The following is a 27,690-nucleotide window of genomic DNA, read 5'->3' on the forward strand; positions in this document are numbered from 1 at the left end:
ACACATCTCCCACACTGTTACATACAAACCACAATCACTGTCACACACACACCACCCTCACTGTCACACATCACCCACACTGTTACATACAAACCACAATCACTGTCACACACAAACCACAATCACTGTTACACACACACCACCCCCACTGTCACACACACACACACCACCCTCACTGTCACACATCACCCACACTGTTACATACACATTTCACTGTTACACACACACCACCCTCACTGTCACACACACACCACCCCCACTGTCACACACACACACACACACACCACGCCCACTGTCACACACCACCCCCACTGTCACACACACACACACACCACTCCCACTGTCACACACACACACCACTCCCACTGTCACACACACACACACCCCCCTCACTGTCACACACACACCACCCTCACTGTCACACACACACACACCACCCTCACAGTCTCACACGCACCACCCTCACTGTCACACACACACACCACTCCCACTGTCTCACACACACACACCACCCCGACTGTCACACACACACCACCCTCAGTCTCACACACACACCAACCTCACACACACACACCACCCCGACTGTCACACACACACACCACCCCCACTGTCACACACACACACCACCCCCACTGTCACACACACACACCACCCCGACTGTCACACACACACACCACCCCCACTGTCACACACACACCACCCCCACTGTCACACACACACACCACCCCCACTGTCACACACACACACCACCCCCACTGTCACACACACACACCACCCCCACTGTCACACACACACGACCCTCACTGTCACACATCACCCACACTGTTACATACAAACCACAATCACTGGTCACACACACACCACCCTCACTGTCACATACATATTTCACTGTCACACACACACCACCCCCACTGTCACACACACACACCACCCCCACTGTCACACACACACACCACCCCCACTGTCACACACACACACCACCCCCACTGTCACACACACACACCACCCCCACTGTCACACACACACACCACCCCCACTGTCACACACACACGACCCTCACTGTCACACATCACCCACACTGTTACATACAAACCACAATCACTGTCACACACACACCACCCTCACTGTCACATACATATTTCACTGTCACACACACACCACCCCCACTGTCACACACCACCCCCACTGTCACACACACACACCACTCCCACTGTCACACACACACCACCCTCACACACACCACCCTCACAGTCTCACACACACACCACCCTCACTCACACACACACACACACCACCCCCACTGTCACACACACACCACCCCACTGTCACACACACACCACCCCACTGTCACACACACACCACCCTCACAGTCACACACACACACACACACACACACCACCCTCACAGTCTCACACTCTCGCACGCACCACCCTCACTGTCACACACACGCACCAACCTCACACACACACACACACACCACCCCGACTGTCACACACACACCACCCCGACTGTCACACACACACACACCACCCCCACTGTCACACACACACCACCCCCACTGTCACGCACACACCACCCCCACTGTCACGCACACACCACCCTCACAGTCTCACACACACACCACCCTCACAGTCTCACACACACACCAACCTCACACACACACACACACCATCCAGACTGTCACACACACACACCACCCCGACTGTCACACACACACACCACCCCCACTGTCACACACACACCACCCCCACTGTCACACACACACCACCCCCACTGTCACACACACACCACCCTCACAGTCTCACACACACACCAACCTCACAGTCTCACACAAACACCACCCCGACTGTCACACACACACAACACCCCCACTGTCACACACACACAACACCCCCACTGTCACACACACACAACACCCCCACTGTCACACACACACCACCCCCACTGTCACACACACACCACCCCCACTGTCACACACACACCACCCTCACAGTCTCACACACACCACCCTCACAGTCTCACACACACACCAACCTCACACACACACCAACCTCTCACACACACACACACACACACCATCCAGACTGTCACACACACACACACACCACCCCCACTGTCACACACACACCACCCTCACAGTCTCACACACACCACCCTCACAGTCTCACACACACCACCCTCACAGTCTCACACACACCACCCTCACAGTCTCACACACACCACCCTCACAGTCTCACACACACACCAACCTCACACACACACACCACCCCGACTGTCACACACACAAACACCCCCACTGTCACACACACACACACCACCCCCACTGTCACACACACACACACCACCCCCACTGTCACACACACACACACCACCCCCACTGTCACACACACACACACCACCCTCACATACACACACACACCACCCTGACTGTCACACACACACACCACCCCGACTGTCACACACACACACACACCACCCCCACTGTCACACACACACACACACCACCCCCACTGTCACACACACACACACCACCCCCACTGTCACACACACACCACCCTCACTGTCACACATCACCCACACTGTTACATACAAACCACAATCACTGTCACACACACACCACCCTCACTGTCACACATCACCCACACTGTTACATACACATTTCACTGTCACACACACACCACCCTCACTGTCACACACACACCACCCTCACTGTCACACACACACACACACCACCCTCACAGTCTCACACGCACCACCCTCACTGTCATACACACACACCACTCCCACTGTCTCACACACACACCACCCCGACTGTCACACACACACACCACCCCCACTGTCACACACACACACACCACCCCCACAGTCACACACATACACCAACCTCACACACACACACCACCCCGACTGTCACACACACACACCACCCCCACTGTCACACACACACACCACCCCCACTGTCACACACACACACACCACCCCCACAGTCACACACACACGACCCTCACTGTCACATATCACCCACACTGTTACATACAAACCACAATCACTGTCACACACACCACCCTCACTGTCACACATCACCCACACTGTTACATACATATTTCACTGTCACACACACACCACCCCCACTGTCACACACACACACACCACCCCCACTGTCACACACACACACACACCACCCCCACTGTCACACACCACCCCCACTGTCACACACACACACCACCCCCACTGTCACACACACACCACTCCCACTGTCACACACACACCACTCCCACTGTCACACACACACACACCACTCCCACTGTCACACACACACACACCACTCCCACTGTCACACACACACCACCCTCACAGTCTCACACACACACCACCCTCACTCACACACACACACCACCCTCACTCACACACACACACACACACCACACACACACCACCCCCACTGTCACACACACACACACCACCCTCACTGTCACACACACACACCACCCTCACTCACACACACCACCCTCACTCACACACACACACACACACCACCCCCACTGTCACACACACACACCACCCCCACTGTCACACACACACAACAACCTCACACACACACCAACCTCACACACAAACCAACCTCACACACACACACACCACCCCGACTGTCACACACACACACCACCCCCACTGTCACACACACACCACCCCCACTGTCACACACACACCACCCCCACTGTCACACACATACACACACCACCCCCACTGTCACACACACACACACCACCCCCACTGTCTCACACACACACACACACACACACACACCACTCCCACTGTCACACACACACACCACTCCCACTGTCACACACACACACACCACCCCCACTGTCACACACACACCACCCCCACTGTCACACACACACAACAACCTCACACACACACCAACCTCACACACACACACACACACACACACACACACACACCACCCCGACTGTCACACACACACACCACCCCCACTGTCACACACACACCACCCCCACTGTCACACACACACCACCCCCACTGTCACACACACACACACCACTCCCACTGTCACACACACACACACCACTCCCACTGTCACACACACACACACCACTCCCACTGTCACACACACACACCACTCCCACTGTCACACACACACACCACTCCCACTGTCACACACACACACCACTCCCACTGTCACACACACACACACCACTCCCACTGTCACACACACACACACCACACCCACTGTCACACACACACACACCACTCCCACTGTCACACACACACACACCACTTCCACTGTCACACACACACACACCACTTCCACTGTCACACACACACACACCACTTCCACTGTCACACACACACCACTTCCACTGTCACACACACACACCACTTCCACTGTCACACACACACACCACTCCCACTGTCACACACACACACACCACTCCCACTGTCACACACACACACACCACTCCCACTGTCACACACACACACACCACTCCCACTGTCACACACACACACACACCACTCCCACTGTCACACACACACACACCACTCCCACTGTCACACACACACACACACACCACCCCCACTGTCACACACACCACCCCCACTGTCACACACACCACCCCCACTGTCACACACACACCACCCCCACGGTCACACACACACCACCCCCACTGTCACACACACACCACCCCCACTGTCACACACACACCACCCCCACTGTCACACACACACACACACCACCCCCACTGTCACACACACACACACCACCCCCACTGTCACACACACACACACCACTCCCACTGTCACACACACACACACCACTCCCACTGTCACACACACACACACCACTCCCACTGTCACACACACACACACCACTCCCACTGTCACACACACACACACCACTCCCACTGTCACACACACACACACCACTCCCACTGTCACACACACACACCACTCCCACTGTCACACACACACACACCACTCCCACTGTCACACACACACACCACTCCCACTGTCACACACACACACCACTCCCACTGTCACACACACACACACCACTCCCACTGTCACACACACACACACCACTCCCACTGTCACACACACACACACCACTCCCACTGTCACACACACACACACCACTTCCACTGTCACACACACACACACCACTTCCACTGTCACACACACACCACTTCCACTGTCACACACACACCACTTCCACTGTCACACACACACACCACTTCCACTGTCACACACACACACCACTTCCACTGTCACACACACACACCACTCCCACTGTCACACACACACACCACTCCCACTGTCACACACACACACACCACTCCCACTGTCACACACACACACCACTCCCACTGTCACACACACACACACCACTCCCACTGTCACACACACACACACCACTCCCACTGTCACACACACACACACACCACTCCCACTGTCACACACACACACACCACTCCCACTGTCACACACACACACACACACCACCCCCACTGTCACACACACCACCCCCACTGTCACACACACACCACCCCCACTGTCACACACACACCACCCCCACTGTCACACACACACCACCCCCACTGTCACACACACACCACCCCCACTGTCACACACACACCACCCCCACTGTCACACACACACCACCCCCACTGTCACACACACACACACACCACCCCCACTGTCACACACACACACACCACACCCACTGTCACACACACACACACCACTCCCACTGTCACACACACACACACCACTCCCACTGTCACACACACACACACCACTCCCACTGTCACACACACACACACCACTCCCACTGTCACACACACACACACCACTCCCACTGTCACACACACACACACCACTCCCACTGTCACACACACACACCACTCCCACTGTCACACACACACACCACTCCCACTGTCACACACACACACACCACTCCCACTGTCACACACACACACACCACTCCCACTGTCACACACACACACACCACTCCCACTGTCACACACACACACACCACTTCCACTGTCACACACACACACACCACTTCCACTGTCACACACACACACACCACTTCCACTGTCACACACACACACACCACTTCCACTGTCACACACACACCACTTCCACTGTCACACACACACCACTTCCACTGTCACACACACACACCACTTCCACTGTCACACACACACACCACTTCCACTGTCACACACACACACCACTTCCACTGTCACACACACACACCACTCCCACTGTCACACACACACACCACTCCCACTGTCACACACACACACACCACTCCCACTGTCACACACACACACCACTCCCACTGTCACACACACACACACCACTCCCACTGTCACACACACACACACCACTCCCACTGTCACACACACACACACACCACTCCCACTGTCACACACACACACACCACTCCCACTGTCACACACACACACCACCCCCACTGTCACACACACACACACACACCACCCCCACTGTCACACACACCACCCCCACTGTCACACACACACCACCCCCACTGTCACACACACACCACCCCCACTGTCACACACACACCACCCCCACTGTCACACACACACCACCCCCACTGTCACACACACACCACCCCCACTGTCACACACACCACCCCCACTGTCACACACACACCACCCCCACTGTCACACACACACCACCCCCACTGTCACACACACACCACCCCCACTGTCACACACACACCACCCCCACTGTCACACACACACCACCCCCACTGTCACACACACACCACCCCCACTGTCACACACACACACACACACCACTCCCACTGTCACACACACACACACACACCACTTCCACTGTCACACACACACACACCACTTCCACTGTCACACACACACACACCACTTCCACTGTCACACACACACACCACTCCCACTGTCACAAACACACACACCACTCCCACTGTCACACACACACACACCACTCCCACTGTCACACACACACACACACCACTCCCACTGTCACACACACATACACACCACTCCCACTGTCACACACACACACACACCACTCCCACTGTCACACACACACACACCACTCCCACTGTCACACACACACACACCACTCCCACTGTCACACACACACACACACACCACCCCCACTGTCACACACACCACCCCCACTGTCACACACACACCACCCCCACTGTCACACACACACCACCCCCACTGTCACACACACACCACCCCCACTGTCACACACACACCACCCCCACTGTCACACACACACCACCCCCACTGTCACACACACACCACCCCCACTGTCACACACACACCACCCCCACTGTCACACACACACCACCCCCACTGTCACACACACACCACCCCCACTGTCACACACACACCACTCCCACTGTCACACACACACACACACACCACTCCCACTGTCACACACACACACACCACTCCCACTGTCACACACACACACACCACTCCCACTGTCACACACACACACACACACCACCCCCACTGTCACACACACACCACCCCCACTGTCACACACACACCACCCCCACTGTCACACACACACCACCCCCACTGTCACACACACACACACACACCACCCCCACTGTCACACACACACCACCCCCACTGTCACACACACACACCACCCCCACTGTCACACACACACACCACCCCCACTGTCACACACACACCACCCTCACTGGCTCAAACACACACACCACCCCCACTGTCACACACACACCACCCCCACTGTCACACACACACCACCCTCAGTCTCACACTCCCGCATGCACCACCCTCACTGTCACACACACACCACCCCCACTGTCACACACACACCACCCCCACTGTCACACACACACCACCCCCACTGTCACACACACACACACCACTCCCACTGTCACACACACACACACCACTCCCACTGTCACACACACACACACACACCACCCCCACTGTCACACACACACCACCCCCACTGTCACACACACACCACCCCCACTGTCACACACACACACACACACCACCCCCACTGTCACACACACACACCACCCCCACTGTCACACACACACACCACCCCCACTGTCACACACACACCACCCTCACTGGCTCAAACACACACACCACCCCCACTGTCACACACACACCACCCCCACTGTCACACACACACCACCCTCAGTCTCACACTCCCGCATGCACCACCCTCACTGTCACACACACACCACCCCCACTGTCACACACACACCACCCCCACTGTCACACACACACCACCCCCACTGTCACACACACACACACCACTCCCACTGTCACACACACACACACACCACTCCCACTGTCACACACACACACACACCACTCCCACTGTCACACACACACACACACCACTCCCACTGTCACACACACACACACACCACTCCCACTGTCACACACACACACACACCACTCCCACTGTCACACACACACACACACCACTCCCACTGTCACACACACACACCACCCCCACTGTCACACACACACCACCCCCACTGTCACACACACACCACCCCCACTGTCACACACACACCACTCCCACTGTCACACACACACACACACACCACTCCCACTGTCACACACACACACACCACTCCCACTGTCACACACACACACACACACCACCCCCACTGTCACACACACACCACCCCCACTGTCACACACACACCACCCCCACTGTCACACACACACCACCCCCACTGTCACACACACACACACACACCACCCCCACTGTCACACACACACACCACCCCCACTGTCACACACACACACCACCCCCACTGTCACACACACACCACCCTCACTGGCTCAAACACACACACCACCCCCACTGTCACACACACACCACCCCCACTGTCACACACACACCACCCTCAGTCTCACACTCCCGCATGCACCACCCTCACTGTCACACACACACCACCCCCACTGTCACACACACACCACCCCCACTGTCACACACACACACACCACTCCCACTGTCACACACACACACACACCACTCCCACTGTCACACACACACACACACCACTCCCACTGTCACACACACACACACCACTCCCACTGTCACACACACACACACACCACTCCCACTGTCACACACACACACACACCACTCCCACTGTCACACACACACACCACTCCCACTGTCACACACACACACCACTCCCACTGTCACACACACACACACACCACTCCCACTGTCACACACACACACACACCACTCCCACTGTCACACACACACACACACCACTCCCAATGTCACACACACACACACCACCCCCACTGTCACACACACACACCACTCCCACTGTCACACACACACACACACCACTCCCACTGTCACACACACACCACCCTCACTGTCACACATCACCCACACTGTTACATACACATTTCACTGTTACACACACACCACCCTCACTGTCACACACACAGCACCCTCACTGTTACATACAAACCACAATCACTGTCACACTCACACCACCCTCACTGTCACACACACGCCACCCTCACTGTCACACACACACACGCCACCCTCACTGTCACACACACACAACCCTCACTATCACAGACACATCACCCTCACTGTCTCACACACATCACCCTCACTGTTACATACAAACCACAATCACTGTCACACACACACCACCCTCACTGTCACACATCACCCACACTGTCACACATCACCCACACTGTTACACACACGCCACCCTCACTGTCACACACACACACGCCACCCTCACTGTCACAGACACACCACCCTCACTGTCACACACACACCCACCACCCTCACTGTCACACACACACACACACCACCCTCACTGTCTCACACACACACACACACCACCCTCATGGTCTCACACACACACACACACCACCCTCACGGTCACACACACAGACACCACCCTCACTGTCACATACATACACACACCACCCTCACTGTCTCACACACACCACCCTCACTGTCTCACACACATCAGCCTGTCTCACACACACCACCCTCACTGTTACAAACAAACCACAATCGCTGTCACACACACACCACCCTCACTCACTCACACACACCACCCTCACTCACTCACACACACCACCCTCACTCACTCTCACACACCACCCTCACTCACACACACCACCCTCACTATAACATACACACCACCCTCACTGTCTCACACACACACCACCCTCACTGTCTCACACACACACCACCCTCACTGTCTCACACACACACCACCCTCACTGTCTCACACACACACACCACTCCCACTGTCTCACACACACCCCACCCTCACTGTCACACACACACACCACCCTCACTCACACACACACCACCCTCACTCACACACACCACCCTCACTCACACACACCACCCTCACTCACTCACACACACCACCCTCACTCACTCACACACACCACCCTCACTCACTCACACACACCACCCTCACTCACACACACCACCCTCACTCACACACACCACCCTCACTATAACATACACACCACCCTCACTGTCTCACACACACACCACCCTCACTGTCTCACACACACACCACCCTCACTGTCTCACACACACACACCACTCCCACTGTCTCACACACACCCCACCCTCACTGTCACACACACACACCACCCTCACTCACACACACACCACCCTCACTCACACACACACCACCCTCACTCACACACACCACCCTCACTGTCTCACACACACACCACCCTCACTGTCTCACACACACACCACCCTCACTGTCTCACACACACACACCACTCCCACTGTCTCACACACACCCCACCCTCACTGTCACACACACACACCACCCTCACTCACACACACACCACCCTCACTCACACACACCACCCTCACTATAACATACACACCACCCTCACTGTCTCACACACACACCACCCTCACTGTCTCACACACACACCACCCTCACTGTCTCACACACACACCACCCTCACTGTCTCACACACACACACCACTCCCACTGTCTCACACACACCCCACCCTCACTGTCACACACACACACACCACTCCCACTGTCTCACACACACCCCACCCTCACTGTCACACACACACACCACCCTCACTCACACACACACCACCCTCACTCACACACACCACCCTCACTCACACACACCACCCTCACTCACTCACACACACCACCCTCACTCACTCACACACACCACCCTCACTCACTCACACACACCACCCTCACTCACACACACCACCCTCACTATAACATACACACCACCCTCACTGTCTCACACACACACCACCCTCACTGTCTCACACACACACCACCCTCACTGTCTCACACACACACACCACTCCCACTGTCTCACACACACCCCACCCTCACTGTCACACACACACACCACCCTCACTCACACACACACCACCCTCACTCACACACACCACCCTCACTCACACACACCACCCTCACTGTCTCACACACACACCACCCTCACTGTCTCACACACACACCACCCTCACTGTCTCACACACACACACCACTCCCACTGTCTCACACACACCCCACCCTCACTGTCACACACACACACCACCCTCACTCACACACACACCACCCTCACTCACACACACCACCCTCACTATAACATACACACCACCCTCACTGTCTCACACACACACCACCCTCACTGTCTCACACACACACCACCCTCACTGTCTCACACACACACACCACTCCCACTGTCTCACACACACCCCACCCTCACTGTCACACACACACACCACCCTCACTCACACACACACCACCCTCACTCACACACACCACCCTCACTCACACACACCACCCTCACTCACTCACACACACCACCCTCACTCACTCACACACACCACCCTCACTCACTCACACACACCACCCTCACTCACTCACACACACCACCCTCACTCACACACACCACCCTCACTATAACATACACACCACCCTCACTGTCTCACACACACACCACCCTCACTGTCTCACACACACACCACCCTCACTGTCTCACACACACACACCACTCCCACTGTCTCACACACACCCCACCCTCACTGTCACACACACACACCACCCTCACTCACACACACACCACCCTCACTCACACACACCACCCTCACTCACACACACCACCCTCACTGTCTCACACACACACCACCCTCACTGTCTCACACACACACCACCCTCACTGTCTCACACACACACACCACTCCCACTGTCTCACACACACCCCACCCTCACTGTCACACACACACACCACCCTCACTCACACACACACCACCCTCACTCACACACACCACCCTCACTCACACACACCACCCTCACTCACTCACACACACCACCCTCACTCACTCACACACACCACCCTCACTCACTCACACACACCACCCTCACTCACTCACACACACCACCCTCACTCACTCACACACACCACCCTCACTCACTCACACACACCACCCTCACTCACACACACCACCCTCACTATAACATACACACCACCCTCACTGTCTCACACACACACCACCCTCACTGTCTCACACACACACCACTCCCACTGTCTCACACACACCCCACCCTCACTGTCACACACACACACCACCCTCACTCACACACACACCACCCTCACTCACACATACCACCCTCACTCACACACACCACCCTCACTGTCTCACACACACACCACCCTCACTGTCTCACACACACACCACCCTCACTGTCTCACACACACACACCACTCCCACTGTCTCACACACACCCCACCCTCACTGTCACACACACACACCACCCTCACTCACACACACACCACCCTCACTCACACACACCACCCTCACTCACACACACCACCCTCACTCACACACACCACCCTCACTCACTCACACACACCACCCTCACTCACTCACACACACCACCCTCACTCACTCACACACACCACCCTCACTCACACACACCACCCTCACTATAACATACACACCACCCTCACTGTCTCACACACACACCACCCTCACTGTCTCACACACACACCACCCTCACTGTCTCACACACACACCACCCTCACTGTCTCACACACACACACCACTCCCACTGTCTCACACACACACACCACTCCCACTGTCTCACACACACCCCACCCTCACTGTCACACACACACACCACCCTCACTATAACATACACACCACCCTCACTCACACACACACCACCCTCACTCACACACACACCACCCTCACTCACACACACACCACCCTCACTCACACACACCACCCTCACTCACACACACACCACCCTCACTCACACACACACCACCCTCACTCACACACACACCACCCTCACTCACACACACCACCCTCACTCACACACACCACCCTCACTCACTCACACACACCACCCTCACTCACTCACACACACCACCCTCACTCACTCACACACACCACCCTCACTCACTCACACACACCACCCTCACTCACTCACACACACCACCCTCACTCACTCACACACACCACCCTCACTCACACACACCACCCTCACTATAACATACACACCACCCTCACTGTCTCACACACACACCACCCTCACTGTCTCACACACACACCACCCTCACTGTCTCACACACACACACCACTCCCACTGTCTCACACACACCCCACCCTCACTGTCACACACACACACCACCCTCACTCACACACACACCACCCTCACTCACACACACCACCCTCACTCACACACACCACCCTCACTGTCTCACACACACACCACCCTCACTGTCTCACACACACACCACCCTCACTGTCTCACACACACACACCACTCCCACTGTCTCACACACACCCCACCCTCACTGTCACACACACACACCACCCTCACTCACACACACACCACCCTCACTCACACACACCACCCTCACTATAACATACACACCACCCTCACTGTCTCACACACACACCACCCTCACTGTCTCACACACACACCACCCTCACTGTCTCACACACACACACCACTCCCACTGTCTCACACACACCCCACCCTCACTGTCACACACACACACCACCCTCACTCACACACACACCACCCTCACTCACACACACCACCCTCACTCACACACACCACCCTCACTCACTCACACACACCACCCTCACTCACTCACACACACCACCCTCACTCACTCACACACACCACCCTCACTCACTCACACACACCACCCTCACTCACTCACACACACCACCCTCACTCACTCACACACACCACCCTCACTCACACACACCACCCTCACTATAACATACACACCACCCTCACTGTCTCACACACACACCACCCTCACTGTCTCACACACACACCACTCCCACTGTCTCACACACACCCCACCCTCACTGTCACACACACACACCACCCTCACTCACACACACACCACCCTCACTCACACACACCACCCTCACTCACACACACCACCCTCACTGTCTCACACACACACCACCCTCACTGTCTCACACACACACCACCCTCACTGTCTCACACACACACACCACTCCCACTGTCTCACACACACCCCACCCTCACTGTCACACACACACACCACCCTCACTCACACACACACCACCCTCACTCACACACACACCACCCTCACTCACACACACCACCCTCACTCACACACACCACCCTCACTCACACACACCACCCTCACTCACTCACACACACCACCCTCACTCACTCACACACACCACCCTCACTCACTCACACACACCACCCTCACTCACACACACCACCCTCACTATAACATACACACCACCCTCACTGTCTCACACACACACCACCCTCACTGTCTCACACACACACCACCCTCACTGTCTCACACACACACACCACTCCCACTGTCTCACACACACCCCACCCTCACTGTCACACACACACACCACCCTCACTCACACACACACCACCCTCACTCACACACACACCACCCTCACTCACACACACACCACCCTCACTCACACACACCACCCTCACTCACACACACCACCCTCACTCACTCACACACACCACCCTCACTCACTCACACACACCACCCTCACTCACTCACACACACCACCCTCACTCACTCACACACACCACCCTCACTCACTCACACACACCACCCTCACTCACTCACACACACCACCCTCACTCACACACACACACACCACCCTCACTCACTCACACCACCCTCACTCACTCACACACACCACCCTCACTCACTCACACACACCACCCTCACTCACTCACACACACCACCCTCACTATTACATACACACCACCCTCACTATTACATACACACCACCCTCACTGTCTCACACACACACCACCCTCACAGTCTCACACACACACCACCCTCACTGTCTCACACACACACTCACACACTACCCCCACTGTCACACAACGACCACCACCCCCACTGTCACACACACACCACCCCCACTGTTACACACGCTCTCTGTCTCTCTCACACACACAGTCACATGCACACAGTCTCACATACACACACAGGCTCTCTCACGCTCACGCAGTCACACACGCTCTCTCACACCGTCACGCGCCCTGTTTCTCTCTCACACACGCAGTCACGCACTCTGTTACACGAGCGAACAGTCAGACACGCTCTCTCACACACAGTCAGACATGCTCTCACATGCAGAGTTGCGCACACACAGACACACACAGTCACACACACTCTCTCTCACACACTCTCTCTCTCTCACACACACACACACACACACACACACACACACACACACACACACACACAAAACAAACTGGGGAGAATTATTTCATTCAAGATTCTTTTCTGACCTCAGCTGAAAACAGATTCGAAGTGGGATCTCACACCTGACGTGCATTGTCTGGAGAGATATCATCTCGTGTACATTGATAAAACCTTTAATTATCTGGGGACAAAGACTTGAAAGGAATCTGGATTTGCATTTTAATCAGCAGCCTACCTCCTAACTGACTGAAGGATTCAACAAGGGAAGCTAGTTTTAATGTTGTTACCTTTTTGTTTGTACACACTGTGTCTTATACCTGCCTATGTACCAGGCCTGAGGAAGGTGTGGAGCTCTGAAGCTTGAAATTTTGGTTGGTCCATAACCTGGTGTTGTTCTGAGTTTTGACCTTGGTGACCCCAGTCCAACTCTGGCATCTCCATATCTCGCTGCCGAGACATTACGTGGCCTCTGTGGATCAGTAAGGAAGACTCCTATTTGTGAATCACCAATGATCTCAGTGATTGTTTTCCCTTGTGATGAAGAGTGGTAGACACCTGAACTTGTCTCTTCAGTGGTGTGCCCTGACCGTGGAATCAGAGGTAATTGGCTGGCTGGAGAACACAGGCTTCAATCAAGGAGGAATCATCTTCCTGTGCCCAATTTAACCATTTGACCACATATAAGTCATTCCCCTATGCTCTCGGATTAACGAACCTTCATTCCCCTATGCTCTCGGATTAACGAACCTTCATTCCCCTATGCTCTCGGATTAACGAACCTTCATTCCCCTATGCTCTCGGATTAACGAGCGCCGATGTCTGTCACCATGCCTAACCCCGCCCCCACGCCGATCTCCGTCACCACGCCTAACCCTGCCCCCACGCCAATCTCCAATACCATGCCAAACTCCGCCCCCCATGCCGATCTCCGTCCCCGCCCCCACCCCCAACCTCGCCCCCACTCCCAGCTCCAGCCCCACACCAGGTCCTCGCTCCCAGCCCTGCCGTGTTTTCACCATCCCTCCAGAACTACCCCTCTCTGAGGATGAAATATCAGTCCTCAGCAGAGGCCTCACCTTCATTTCCCTACGCTCTCGGATTAACAAGTTCAACACACTGTGTGAGATCGAACAATTCTTCCGCCACCTTCGCCTCCACGCCTACTTCTTCAACCAACATTCTCGCCCACCCTCTGATGACCCCTTCTCCCACCTCCAACAACCCCATCCACCTGGACACCCCGTGCTGGCCTCTTACCCGCCCTCGATCTCTTCATAGCCAACTGCGGCCATGACATTAACCGCCTCAACTTCTCCACCCCTCTCACCCACTCCAACCTCTCACCCTCGGAACATGCAGCCCTCTACTCCGTCCGTTCCAACCCCAACCTCATTATCAAACGAGCAGATAAGGGAGGCGCGGTAGTAGTTTGGTGCACTGACCTTTACACCCCTGAGGCTAAACGCCAGCTCGTGGACACCTCCTCCTACTGCCCCCTCGACCATGACCCCACCTCCCACCACCAAACCATCATCTCCCAGACCATCCATAACCTCATCACCTCAGGGGATCTCCCATCCACCGCCTCCAACCTCATCGTCCCACAACCCCGCACCGCCCGTTTCTACCTCCTGCCCAAAATCCACAAACCTGACTGCCCCGGCCGACCCATTGTCTCAGCCTGTTCCTGCCACACCGAACTCATCTCTGCATACCTCGACACGGTCCTGTCCCCCTTAGTCCAAGAACACCCCACCTACGTTCGAGACACCACCCACGCCCTCCACCTCCTCCATGATTTTCGTTTCCCCAGTCCCCAACGCCTTATCTTCACCATGCACATCCAGTCCCTGTACACCTCCATCCCCCATCACGAAGGACTCAAAGCCCTCCACTTCTTCCTTTCCCACCGACCCAACCAGTCCCCTTCCACCGACACCCTCCTTCGACTGACTGAACTGGTCCTCACTCTGAACACCTTCTCTTTCCAATCCTCCCACTTCCTCCAAACCAAAGGAGTAGCCATGGGCACCCCGCATGGGCCCCAGCTATGCCTGCCTCTTCGTCGGATATGTGGAACAGTCCATCTTCCGCAGCTACACTGGCACCACTCCCCACCTTTTCCTCCGCTACATCGATGACTGTATCGGTTCCAAAACCATACAACCCAGATGGCCTTCTTCTTCAAAGACCGCAATTTCCCCTCAGACGTGGTTGACGATGCCCTCCACCTCATCTCCTCCACTTCCCGCTCCTCCACCCTTGAACCCCGCCCCTCCAATCGCCACCAGGACAGAACCGCACTGGTCCTCACTTCCCGCCCCACCAACCTCCATGTACAGCGTATCATCCGCCGTCATTTCCGCCACCTCCAAACGGACCCCACCACCAGGAATATATTTCCCTCCCCTCCCCTATCAGCATTCCGAAAAGACCACTCCCTCCATGACTCCCTCGTCAGGTCCACACTCCCCACCAACCCAACCTCCACTCCTGGCACCTTCCCCTGCAATCGCAAGAAATGCAAAACTTGCGCCCACACCTCCTTCCTTACTTCCCTCCAAGGCCCCAAGGGATACTTCCATATCCACCACAAACTCACCTGCACCTCCACACACATCATTTACTGCATCCGCTGCACCCGATGTGGCCTCCTCTATATTGGGGAGACAGGCCGCCTACTTGCGGAACATTTCAGAGAACACCTCTGGGACACTTGGACCAACCAACCCAACCACCCCGTGGCTCAACACTTCAATTCCCCCTCCCAATCCGCCAAGGACATGCAGGTCCTTGGACTCCTCCATCTCCAGACCATAGCAATGCGATGGTTGGAGGAAGAGCACCTCATCTTCCGCCTAGGAACCCTCCAACCACAAGGGATGACTCAGATTTCTCCAGTTTCCTAATTTCCCCACCCCCCACCTTGTCTCAGTCAAATCCCTCAAACTCAGCACCACCTTCCTAACCTGCAATCTTCTTCCTGACCTCTCCGCCCCCACCCCACTCCAGCCTATCACCCTCACCTTAACCTCCTTCCACCTATCGCATTTCCAACGCCCCTCCCCAAGTCCCTCCTCCCTACCTTTTATCTTAGCCTGCTGAACACACTTTCCTCATTCCTGAAGAAGGGCTTCTGCCCGAAACGTTGATTCTCCTGTTCCTTAGATGCTGCCTGACTTGCTGCGCTTTTCCAGCAACACATTTTCAGCTCTGATCTCCAGCATCTGCAGTCCTCACTTTCTCCTCATATATAAGTCAAGTATTCTTCAGTGAGCCAGAAGCTGTTATTAGCAGCAGTGTGGATTTTTAAGTTTTCGATTTGGAGCTAAAAGTTATCTCCTGCTTGAAGTGCTTGCAAATGCCTCCTTTCATGGCAGATGTTGCACTGTGAATCACTAGCTAGTCAGTCTTGGCAATGATGTGTTGTTTTCCCACCACAAAGACACCTCTTTGTATTCATTAACCCATTGCTAATTGGCTAAACAGCAGACGATCATGTTTGCAGACAGAACGTAGGTGTTCTGCAAAGCAGTTGACCGATCAGCAATACATTTCCCTAATGTGAGCACTGAATACAGCAGACTAGATTGAGTGAAGTGTAGGTAAACTACTGCTTCACCTGGAATGTATGTCTGAGGTCTCAGACAGTGAGGAGGAAGTTAACAGGCAGGTGTTGTATCTTCTGCGATTGCATGAGAAGGTGTCGTGAGGGAATGGTGAGGTGTTGGGATGGAGAAACAGTGGAACAGGGTGTCCCAGACAGAATGATCCCTGCAGAAGGCTGACAAGGTAAGGGAAGGCAGGGAAATAGGTGTCTGGTGGTAGCAGAGGTGATGGAAATAGCAGTTTGTGATCCTCTGGATGCAGATACTGATGATTGAAAAGTGAAGATGGGGGACCCTGTTGGCGCTGTTGGGAGAAAAAGAGAAGGGGTGAAGACAGAAATGCAGGAGATGGGTCAGAAAAAGCTGAGGGCCCTGTCAACCTTGGTGGTGGGACAAAGGTAAACTTTTTTGAGGCCCCTCTGAGGAAGGTGATATTTGAGAACAGATGCAATGAAGGCAGAGAAATCAGGAGAATGGGATGGTATCTTTACCAATCTCGGGTGTGAGGATGTATAATCCAGGTAACGGTGGGAGTTGGTAGGTTTGTAATGCATATCGGTGGTCAACCTAAGCCCACAAGTGGAAACAGTGACTTTGAGGAAGGGAAGGGAGGAGACAGAACTTGACCAGTTGAAGGTAAGAGCAGGGTGGTAGTTGGAAGCAAAATGTATCCATTCTTTCAATTTTGGGAGCGAGAGGGAGAGGGAGGCAGCACCAATAATGTCATTAATGTTTCAAAGAAAGAGTTATGGGAGGGTCCTCAGCAGAAATGAAACTAAGCATTTTCCATGAGCAATATGATTGCAAATGCTCTTTCCAGAGTTTAAACAGCAAATGGTGTAAGAAAAACAATCAATCAGTCTGATGTTATTTTAATGCTATGATGTTTAAACACCGCTAATCCTAATTATTACATGTACTTAGAGTTAAGCTGTTGTAGCTTTATTAGTACAATACCTATACATGCAAATGAGTAAATAAAAGAGTTCTCTGTACAGTCTGTAATCGGCTATTTGTTAGATGTTTATGATGATAAGGACTGGTATTTTCAAAACCATTGCAAAGAAACAGTCATTGTGGTTAAATCTCCTTTCTTTCTTTGTGTGGTGATATCCTCTTTTGTTTTATTCATTTTAATTATGCAAGCCAGCAAGCTGTGAACATTTTGGCAGTCAGAAACTTGGTGCTTCAATGTTCGCTACTTTCGAGTCCACCCCTAATTGCTGATTTCATTTCTGTTTAGTAATGGGGTGGGGCTTATTTTCAAGTTTCAATTTGTCACTCAAAATAGTACATGGGTTACTGAAAAGAAGTTCAAGAGTTACAGTCAATCAGATGGAGTGAAAAAGAAAGAGGGAGGAACAAAAGGACATAGGCACAACAGTAGGCTATTTAGTCCATTGCGCCTGCTACATCACTTAATACGATCATGGTTGATTGAACTCATCAATGACTCTAACCAACACGATGCCCATAACCGTTTACGCTATTGATAATCAAAAGTCTACTTTAAACATATTCAAAGATTGAGCTTACACAGACCTCTGGGATTGAGAGTTCCAAATATTAACCACTCTGAGTAAATAAAATGTGTTTTCATCTTAATCCTAAATGGCATTCCTCTTCTTTTTAAATTGTGCCAACTGGTCTGGACTCCTCAACAAGGGGAAACATCTTGTCTATCCTTTTAAGTATTTTGTAGGTTTCAATGAAATATCTCTCATTATCTAGAGAATACAGACTCAGTTTGTCCAATCTCTCTCCGCAGGACAGTCCTGCAATCCCAGAAACAAGTCTGGTAAACCTGTTTTAACATAGCATAGTAAAGCTAATGATTTGTTGTTCCAAACTGTGAAATTTTGAGAGGTTCCAACACTTTAAAAATAAATTACTGGTCCCTCGCCAAATCGTAACATAAATGTGATGGTCTGGTCTGGGATCATAATATGGGGCACCTGAAAAATTTTTATGCAGTCAGCCAGAGTCAACATTTTTTGTGTTTGACTAAATTATTTGCTTTTTGAAGCAGTAACTATCAACATGAAATAGATAAAGGGAAACCTGTACAAGTAGTGTATGTAGAATTTCATGTTAGTATACAAAATAGGAAATCACCCTTAGTTGGTCATTTATTAGCATGGATAGAGAACTGGTTAGCTAGCAGAAACAGAGAATAGGCATAAATGCATCATTTTTGCATTGGCAAAGTGCAGTGCCATAGGATCAGTGCTGGGACTACAACTATTTACAAACTATGTTGATGACTTGGATGAACAAATTGAGTCTATGATTGATAAGCTTGTTTATGACACGAACATAGGGAGCAAAGTTATGACAAGGTGGCTAAGAGACTTCAAAGGGATATAAATAGGGTAAGTGACTTGAAAGAGTTTAACCGATGGAGTCTAATGTTGGAAAGTGTGAACTTGTCCACTTTGGCAGGCAAAATAAACAAAAGCAGCATATTCTTTGAATGGATGCCCTTACCAGATATAGGGATCTGGATGTCCTAATAAAACGTTAGTATGCAAATATAGCAAGTGATGAGGAAGGCAAATAGGATTCTGTCCTTTACTGCAAGAGGAGTGGAACATAAATGTTGGATGTTGCACTACAGGTGTATAGAGTATTGTTTACAGGAATGTATGAGATATCCAGGGAAGATTAACTGAACTCATTCCTGGGAAGAAGAATTTATTCTGTGCGGCAAAGGTTTTCAGATTGGGCCTGTTTCCAGATTGGACCAGTTTATTACAGGTGATCTTACTGAAACATATGAGACCCTGAGAAGAGTTCAGCGTGTGGATGCTAAGACGTTGTTTACCGTTATGTGCGAGACTAGAACTAGGAAACACGATTTAAAGATGGAGTCTCCCATTGGTGATGGAAACAAGGGGAAATGTCTTTTCTCAAGGATTGAGGGTCAGTGGAACTGTCCACCAAAGTGAGTAGTGGAGACAGTGTCACTGAACATTTTTAGGGCAGAGATTGATGGTTCTTTAACAAAGAAAGGAAACAAAAGTTATCAGAAACAGGCAGAAAAGTGGAGTTGAGGCAAAGCTATATCAACCATGATCTTACTGAATGGTACAGCAAGTTTTGAGAAGCTGAATAGCAAGGCTACTCCTGCTCCAGATTCATACATTTGCATGCTAAATAAAACAAATAACGGCTAATGCTGAAGATCTACAACAAAAACAGAAGTTGCTGGACAAACTCAGCAAATCTGGCAGCACGCTGCCACACCTGCCGAATTTCTCCAACAATTTATTTTATATATCTGTATGTATGTCTAGCTTGATGTCACTTCCTGCCACACGGTGTGAAGATGGCACCAATGAACAGGAAAATAGTATCAGTAACATAATAACTGATGGAGAAGCTCACCCTTACTTACACAAGAGTGTAATATAAAATGCCTGAAATAAGAAGTCATGATTACTTGCATACAGATTTTCATATCAGCATTTGCATTTGTCTTACAACACATCTGTTGCTCTCAACTTGTTAATGTAAATTCTATTTGCTGGGAGTCAATATTTTCCTCTGAATTAGAATTTAAGGTTTGTTCATCAGAACCTCAAAGAATTACTGACTCAATCTGTAAAGCTCTGAAGGGAAATAAGCAACTCAGCACTTGTGAAATTGTGCACTGACCCACTAATTGAATCCCTCTGCACAGAAGAAATGAAGTAAAGGTCACTGGATGCATTTAATTCAGATCATCTTTACACTAGCAGTGTTAAGTGCAACAGGAGAGAACATATTTTATAAGAACGTCCAGTGCAGCACTGAAGTGTCAGAGCTGGCAAGATATCTGGGTGTTCAGCTGGAGTTTCAGTGATCCAAAGAGCAGTGAGTTTTCCCCATGACCTGACCAAAATTCTTTGTTCAATCATCATAACTATTTAATTCATTTCATTGTTGTTTACTGTGGTGCAGAATAACTGCTGAACATTCCTATAATAAGTAACTGCACTTCAAAAGTAATTAATTGCATGACATGCTGAGACATTTCCAGGAGGTGATAAGACACTACACAATCGCGTATATTTCAATGAAGGTAATCAAAGATGTCTTGTTTCACTGGAGTTAAACTGTCAAACTATCTATAATGACAAACACTGAAGCATCCCTATGTAAACAGATCTGGCACATCTGGGGGTCTCATGAACTGTATAATTAAAATACCCTACAAGAATATTTGACCTTTGTCTATTCAAAGAACAGAAAAACCTAAATGAAAACAATGAAGGTCTGATTATTACCTGGATTTCTCTGTAAATCTAACTCCTTTTTGGCACCACCACAGTACTGTCAACATTTTATTTTGTTTCCATCTCAGAAGTTTTGAAGCTAGCTTTAATCATGTAAAATTTGAAGCAGACACAAAGCTCTTCTAAGGTTTTTATTTCACCTTGAATTAGTGTCTTACATTTAAAACACCTTTCATCATCAGCTTGTATTGCCTTCGGGTGCCTATAAATTCCTCTTTGTCTCTGTAGTGCTGTCTATCAGGTCATGTCATCAGTTTTACTGCAGGCAAGAGACACCACACCTCTTCCTGAGACAGAGACAACAGAACAATTACCAAGTCAGGCCTCAATAGCAACCATTACAACCATTCTTCTTTGCTTAGCAACTTATCAGAAACAGGTCACTAAGTTAAACAAGGTTACATTCCCAATGGTGAAATTCCCTGTAAAGACAATCTAAATTTGTTTAATATTACATTCCACGACACTGCAATCCTGTTGCTATAAATCCTATGTCATATGATTCTGCTCTACAACCACCTGAAGAAGAAGCAGCGCTTCAAAACCCAGTGCCTCCAAATAAACCTGTTGGACTATAACCTGGTGTTGTGTGATTTTTAACTTTGTACATCCCAGTCCAACACCGGCATCTCCACATCACTCCAGTGATAGATATGGCTGATATCTTGGCTACATGAGTTTGTGTGTGTGTTTAAAATTGTGTTGCTGGAAAAGCGCAGCAGGTCAGGCAACATCAAAGGAGAAGGAGAATCGACGTTTCGGACATAAGCCCTTCTTCAGGATTCCTGAAGAAGGGCTTATGCCCGAAACGTCGATTCTCCTTCTCCTTTGATGCTGCCTGACCTGCTGTGCTTTTCCAGCAACACATTTTTAAGCTCTGATCTCCAGCATCTGCAGTCCTCCTTTTCTCCTATGTGTGTGTATGTGTGTAAGAGGCACAGAAATAATATATAGGTTTATATCTGCCCCTCCTTAGCCACCTGACGAAGGACCAACGCTCCAAAAGCTTGCACTTCCAAATAAACCTGTTAGACTGTAACCTGGTTTTGTGATTTTTTAACTTTGTCCTCTCTACTTAAGTAATTCCTACTGTTCGTTACATTTCTCTGTATTAGTTTCTCAATTCACTAAAAGCTGATTCAAACCCCAGCTCATTACGACAAACATGTAAGTTCATTCATGGGCAGTTTAAAACTATTTTTGAACCCTGTTCAAGCTGTTGAATGTTAATTTAATAATTATGTTAAGTTGATTACTACAGCAGCTAAAATAAATTATCTGGAGGGCATCAAGTGTCAAAGCAAGAATATAACAATCTGGAATAAAACTATACTGCAGGAAATGAGAGAAATTCATAGGAAATGCTTCCATACAGTCAGCATATTCCACATGAAGAAGAATGTGGATTTATAGTTGTTCCGTTTTTTTTGCATATGTAAGCCTAAGTCATATTTTACTTTTATAATATACTCTGATTTTATTTATATTATTTCAAATTTGTTTGCATAACTGAAATATTGGAAGGCAGGTGATTTACTTCTTTATGTCACATTAATTTGATTTGATTGATTATTGTCACATGGTAGTAAAAAGTTTTGTTTTGTGTGCAATACACACAGCTCAAACCATGTGGAAGTGCTGCCAGAGAAGGTGCACAAAGAGCAAGGTCAACATCTTTTTTGAAATTTGAGAGGTCCATTCAGAAGTCTAACAACAGTGGGCAAGCAACTTATCTTGAATCTGTTGGTACGTGGTTTCAAACTTGTGTATCTTCTGCTGAATGGAAGAGATTGGAAGAGATTACAACCGGGGTGGGAGGGGTCTTTTTAGTAGCTAATTGTTTTAGTTACCAGGAGATGCACAGTTCTACCCATTCTTTCCCTGGAAGAAAACAGCAGGCTTCCATTCAGAAATATTGCCCCTGAATATTTAAAAGATTTTGAGAATTTGTTTGAAGCAAAAAAAGTTTCATAGTACAGAATAATATTGCTGAAAGGTATAACATTTTGTTGAAGCATTTCATCCAATCATCAGGAAAATATTCAAAATTACAAATGGTAAGGGGAACAATATTTTTATACTGCATGAGCAGAGTATGCTGACTGGTTGGCAAGTGGATTCTGATTGGTAAAGATCTTTCCAGGGAGAATGCATGTCCCTGTGACGTTCTTCTGCCACTGCTTCAATGCAGCCAGAACCAAGACCAACCAAAGACAAAGTCACCAATCCTCAGATGCCACCTTTCTCTGCGGGCCTACCCTCCCTGACATAGCAGCCGCCAACTCCGATGCCAGGTCCTATGCTTGCCCTGGAAAAGTAAATAAGGGCTTACTCGAGTTGGCTCTGGGCTCACTGGCTGCGATCATGAGGTCCAAGTTGGACTCACTCAAGTCCATTCTGAGCTCATTTTCATTGGTGAAGGCATTGCTCTGAGGAATGAACCAGAGTCTGTCACCTACTTTGTTCAGTTGAATCAGGCATGTGCACATTTCCAACTGTCGAACTTAATATTGAATCCAGCTGTTTTCAGTATAGATTCCAGCATCTGCAGTAATTTGCTCCTACAGGTTAAGAATTACTCTGACAACCAGTTTAAGGTAGTCAAAACTGTAGTGTACTGTATTTATCAATATTAGAAGCTACATAGGTTAATACACAGGGTCCTGTTTTTTGAACGTATATTCACACTGGGCTTATTTTAACTGGACTAAATAGGTAATAGCTACTCTATGGTTCATTCTTCAGGGCAATGCTTTGACTCATTACAGTCAAGTGGTCTAGTTTAAATTTAGACAAAACGTAACAGTTAAAAGTCAATTATTCAGTGGGCGGCACGGTGGCACAGTGGTTAGCACTGCTGCCTCACAGCGCCAGAGACCCGGGTTCATTTCCCGCCTCAGGCGACTGACTGTGTGGAGTTTGCACATTCTCCCTGTGTCTGCGTGGGTTTCCTCCGGGTGCTCCGGTTTCCTCCCACAGTCCAAAGATGTGCAGGCCAGGTGAACTGGCCATGCTAAATTGCCCGTAGTGTTAGGTAAGGGGTAAATGTAGGGGTATGGGTGGGTTGCACTTCGGCGGGGCGGTGTGGACTTGTTGGGCCGAAGGGCCTGTTTCCACACTGTAAGTAATCTAATCTATTCAACTACAGTATTCAGCAAGTCAACATGTCTATTAACCAGAGTCCACATCCCAGCCAAATCAGCTTGCTCTGCTTTACAGATCAAAATTGCTGTTCCCTTTTACACTGCAATTCATAGAACATAGAACAATACAGCGCAGAACTGGCCCTTCGGCCCACGATGTTGTGCCGAACACTTGTCCTAGCTTAAGTACCTACCATGTACCTATCCAATTGCTGCTTAAAGGTCACCAATGATTCTGACTCTGCCACTCCCACAGGCAGTGCATTCCATGCCCCCACTACTCTCTGGGTAAAGAACCTACCCCTGATAACCACCCTATATCTTCCACTCTTCACCTTAAATTTATGTCCCCTTGTAACACTCTTTGTACCCAGGGAAAAAGTTTCTGACTGTCTACTCTATCTATTCCCCTGATCATCTTATAAACCTGTATCAAGTCACCCCTCATCCTTCGCCGTTCCAATGAGAAAAGGCCTAGCACTCTCAACCTATCCTCGTACGACCTATTCTCCATTCCAGGCAACATCCTGGTAAATCTCCTCTGCACCCTCTCCAAAGCTTCCACATCTTTCCTAAAATGAGGCGACCAGAACTGCACACAATACTCCAAATGTGGCCTTACCAAGGTCCTGTACAGCTGCAACATCACCTCACGACTCTTGAATTCAATCCCTCTGCTAACGAATGCTAATACACCATAGGCCTTCTTACAAGCTCTATGCACCTGAGTGGCAACTTTCAACGATCTATGAACACAGACCCCAAGATCCCTCTGCTCCTCCATCTTACTAAGAACCCTACCGTTAACCCTGTATTCTGCATTCTTATGTGTCCTTCCAAAATG

At 50.9% G+C, this 27,690-nt stretch overlaps 1 protein-coding gene across 8 annotated transcripts in view; it reads right to left on the reverse strand.

Annotated features, from left to right (window-relative positions):
* afg2a (AFG2 AAA ATPase homolog A) overlaps positions 1-27,690 on the reverse strand; it is a 518,183-nt gene that overhangs the window by 250,587 nt on the left and 239,906 nt on the right. Inside the window, exon 15 of one of the 8 annotated variants that reach the window (XM_072584193.1) lies at positions 23,821-23,990. The exons of the other annotated variants lie outside the window; for them this stretch is intronic. Within the exon in view, the coding sequence (XP_072440294.1) occupies positions 23,946-23,990 (45 nt within the window). The 3' untranslated portion in view covers positions 23,821-23,945. Of the gene's footprint in view, positions 1-23,820; positions 23,991-27,690 lie in introns of those variants that run through there. 8 annotated transcript variants of the gene reach the window in all.

The sequence above is a fragment of the Chiloscyllium punctatum genome, chromosome 14 (genome assembly GCF_047496795.1).
Source record: "Chiloscyllium punctatum isolate Juve2018m chromosome 14, sChiPun1.3, whole genome shotgun sequence".
NCBI lineage: Eukaryota > Metazoa > Chordata > Chondrichthyes > Orectolobiformes > Hemiscylliidae > Chiloscyllium > Chiloscyllium punctatum.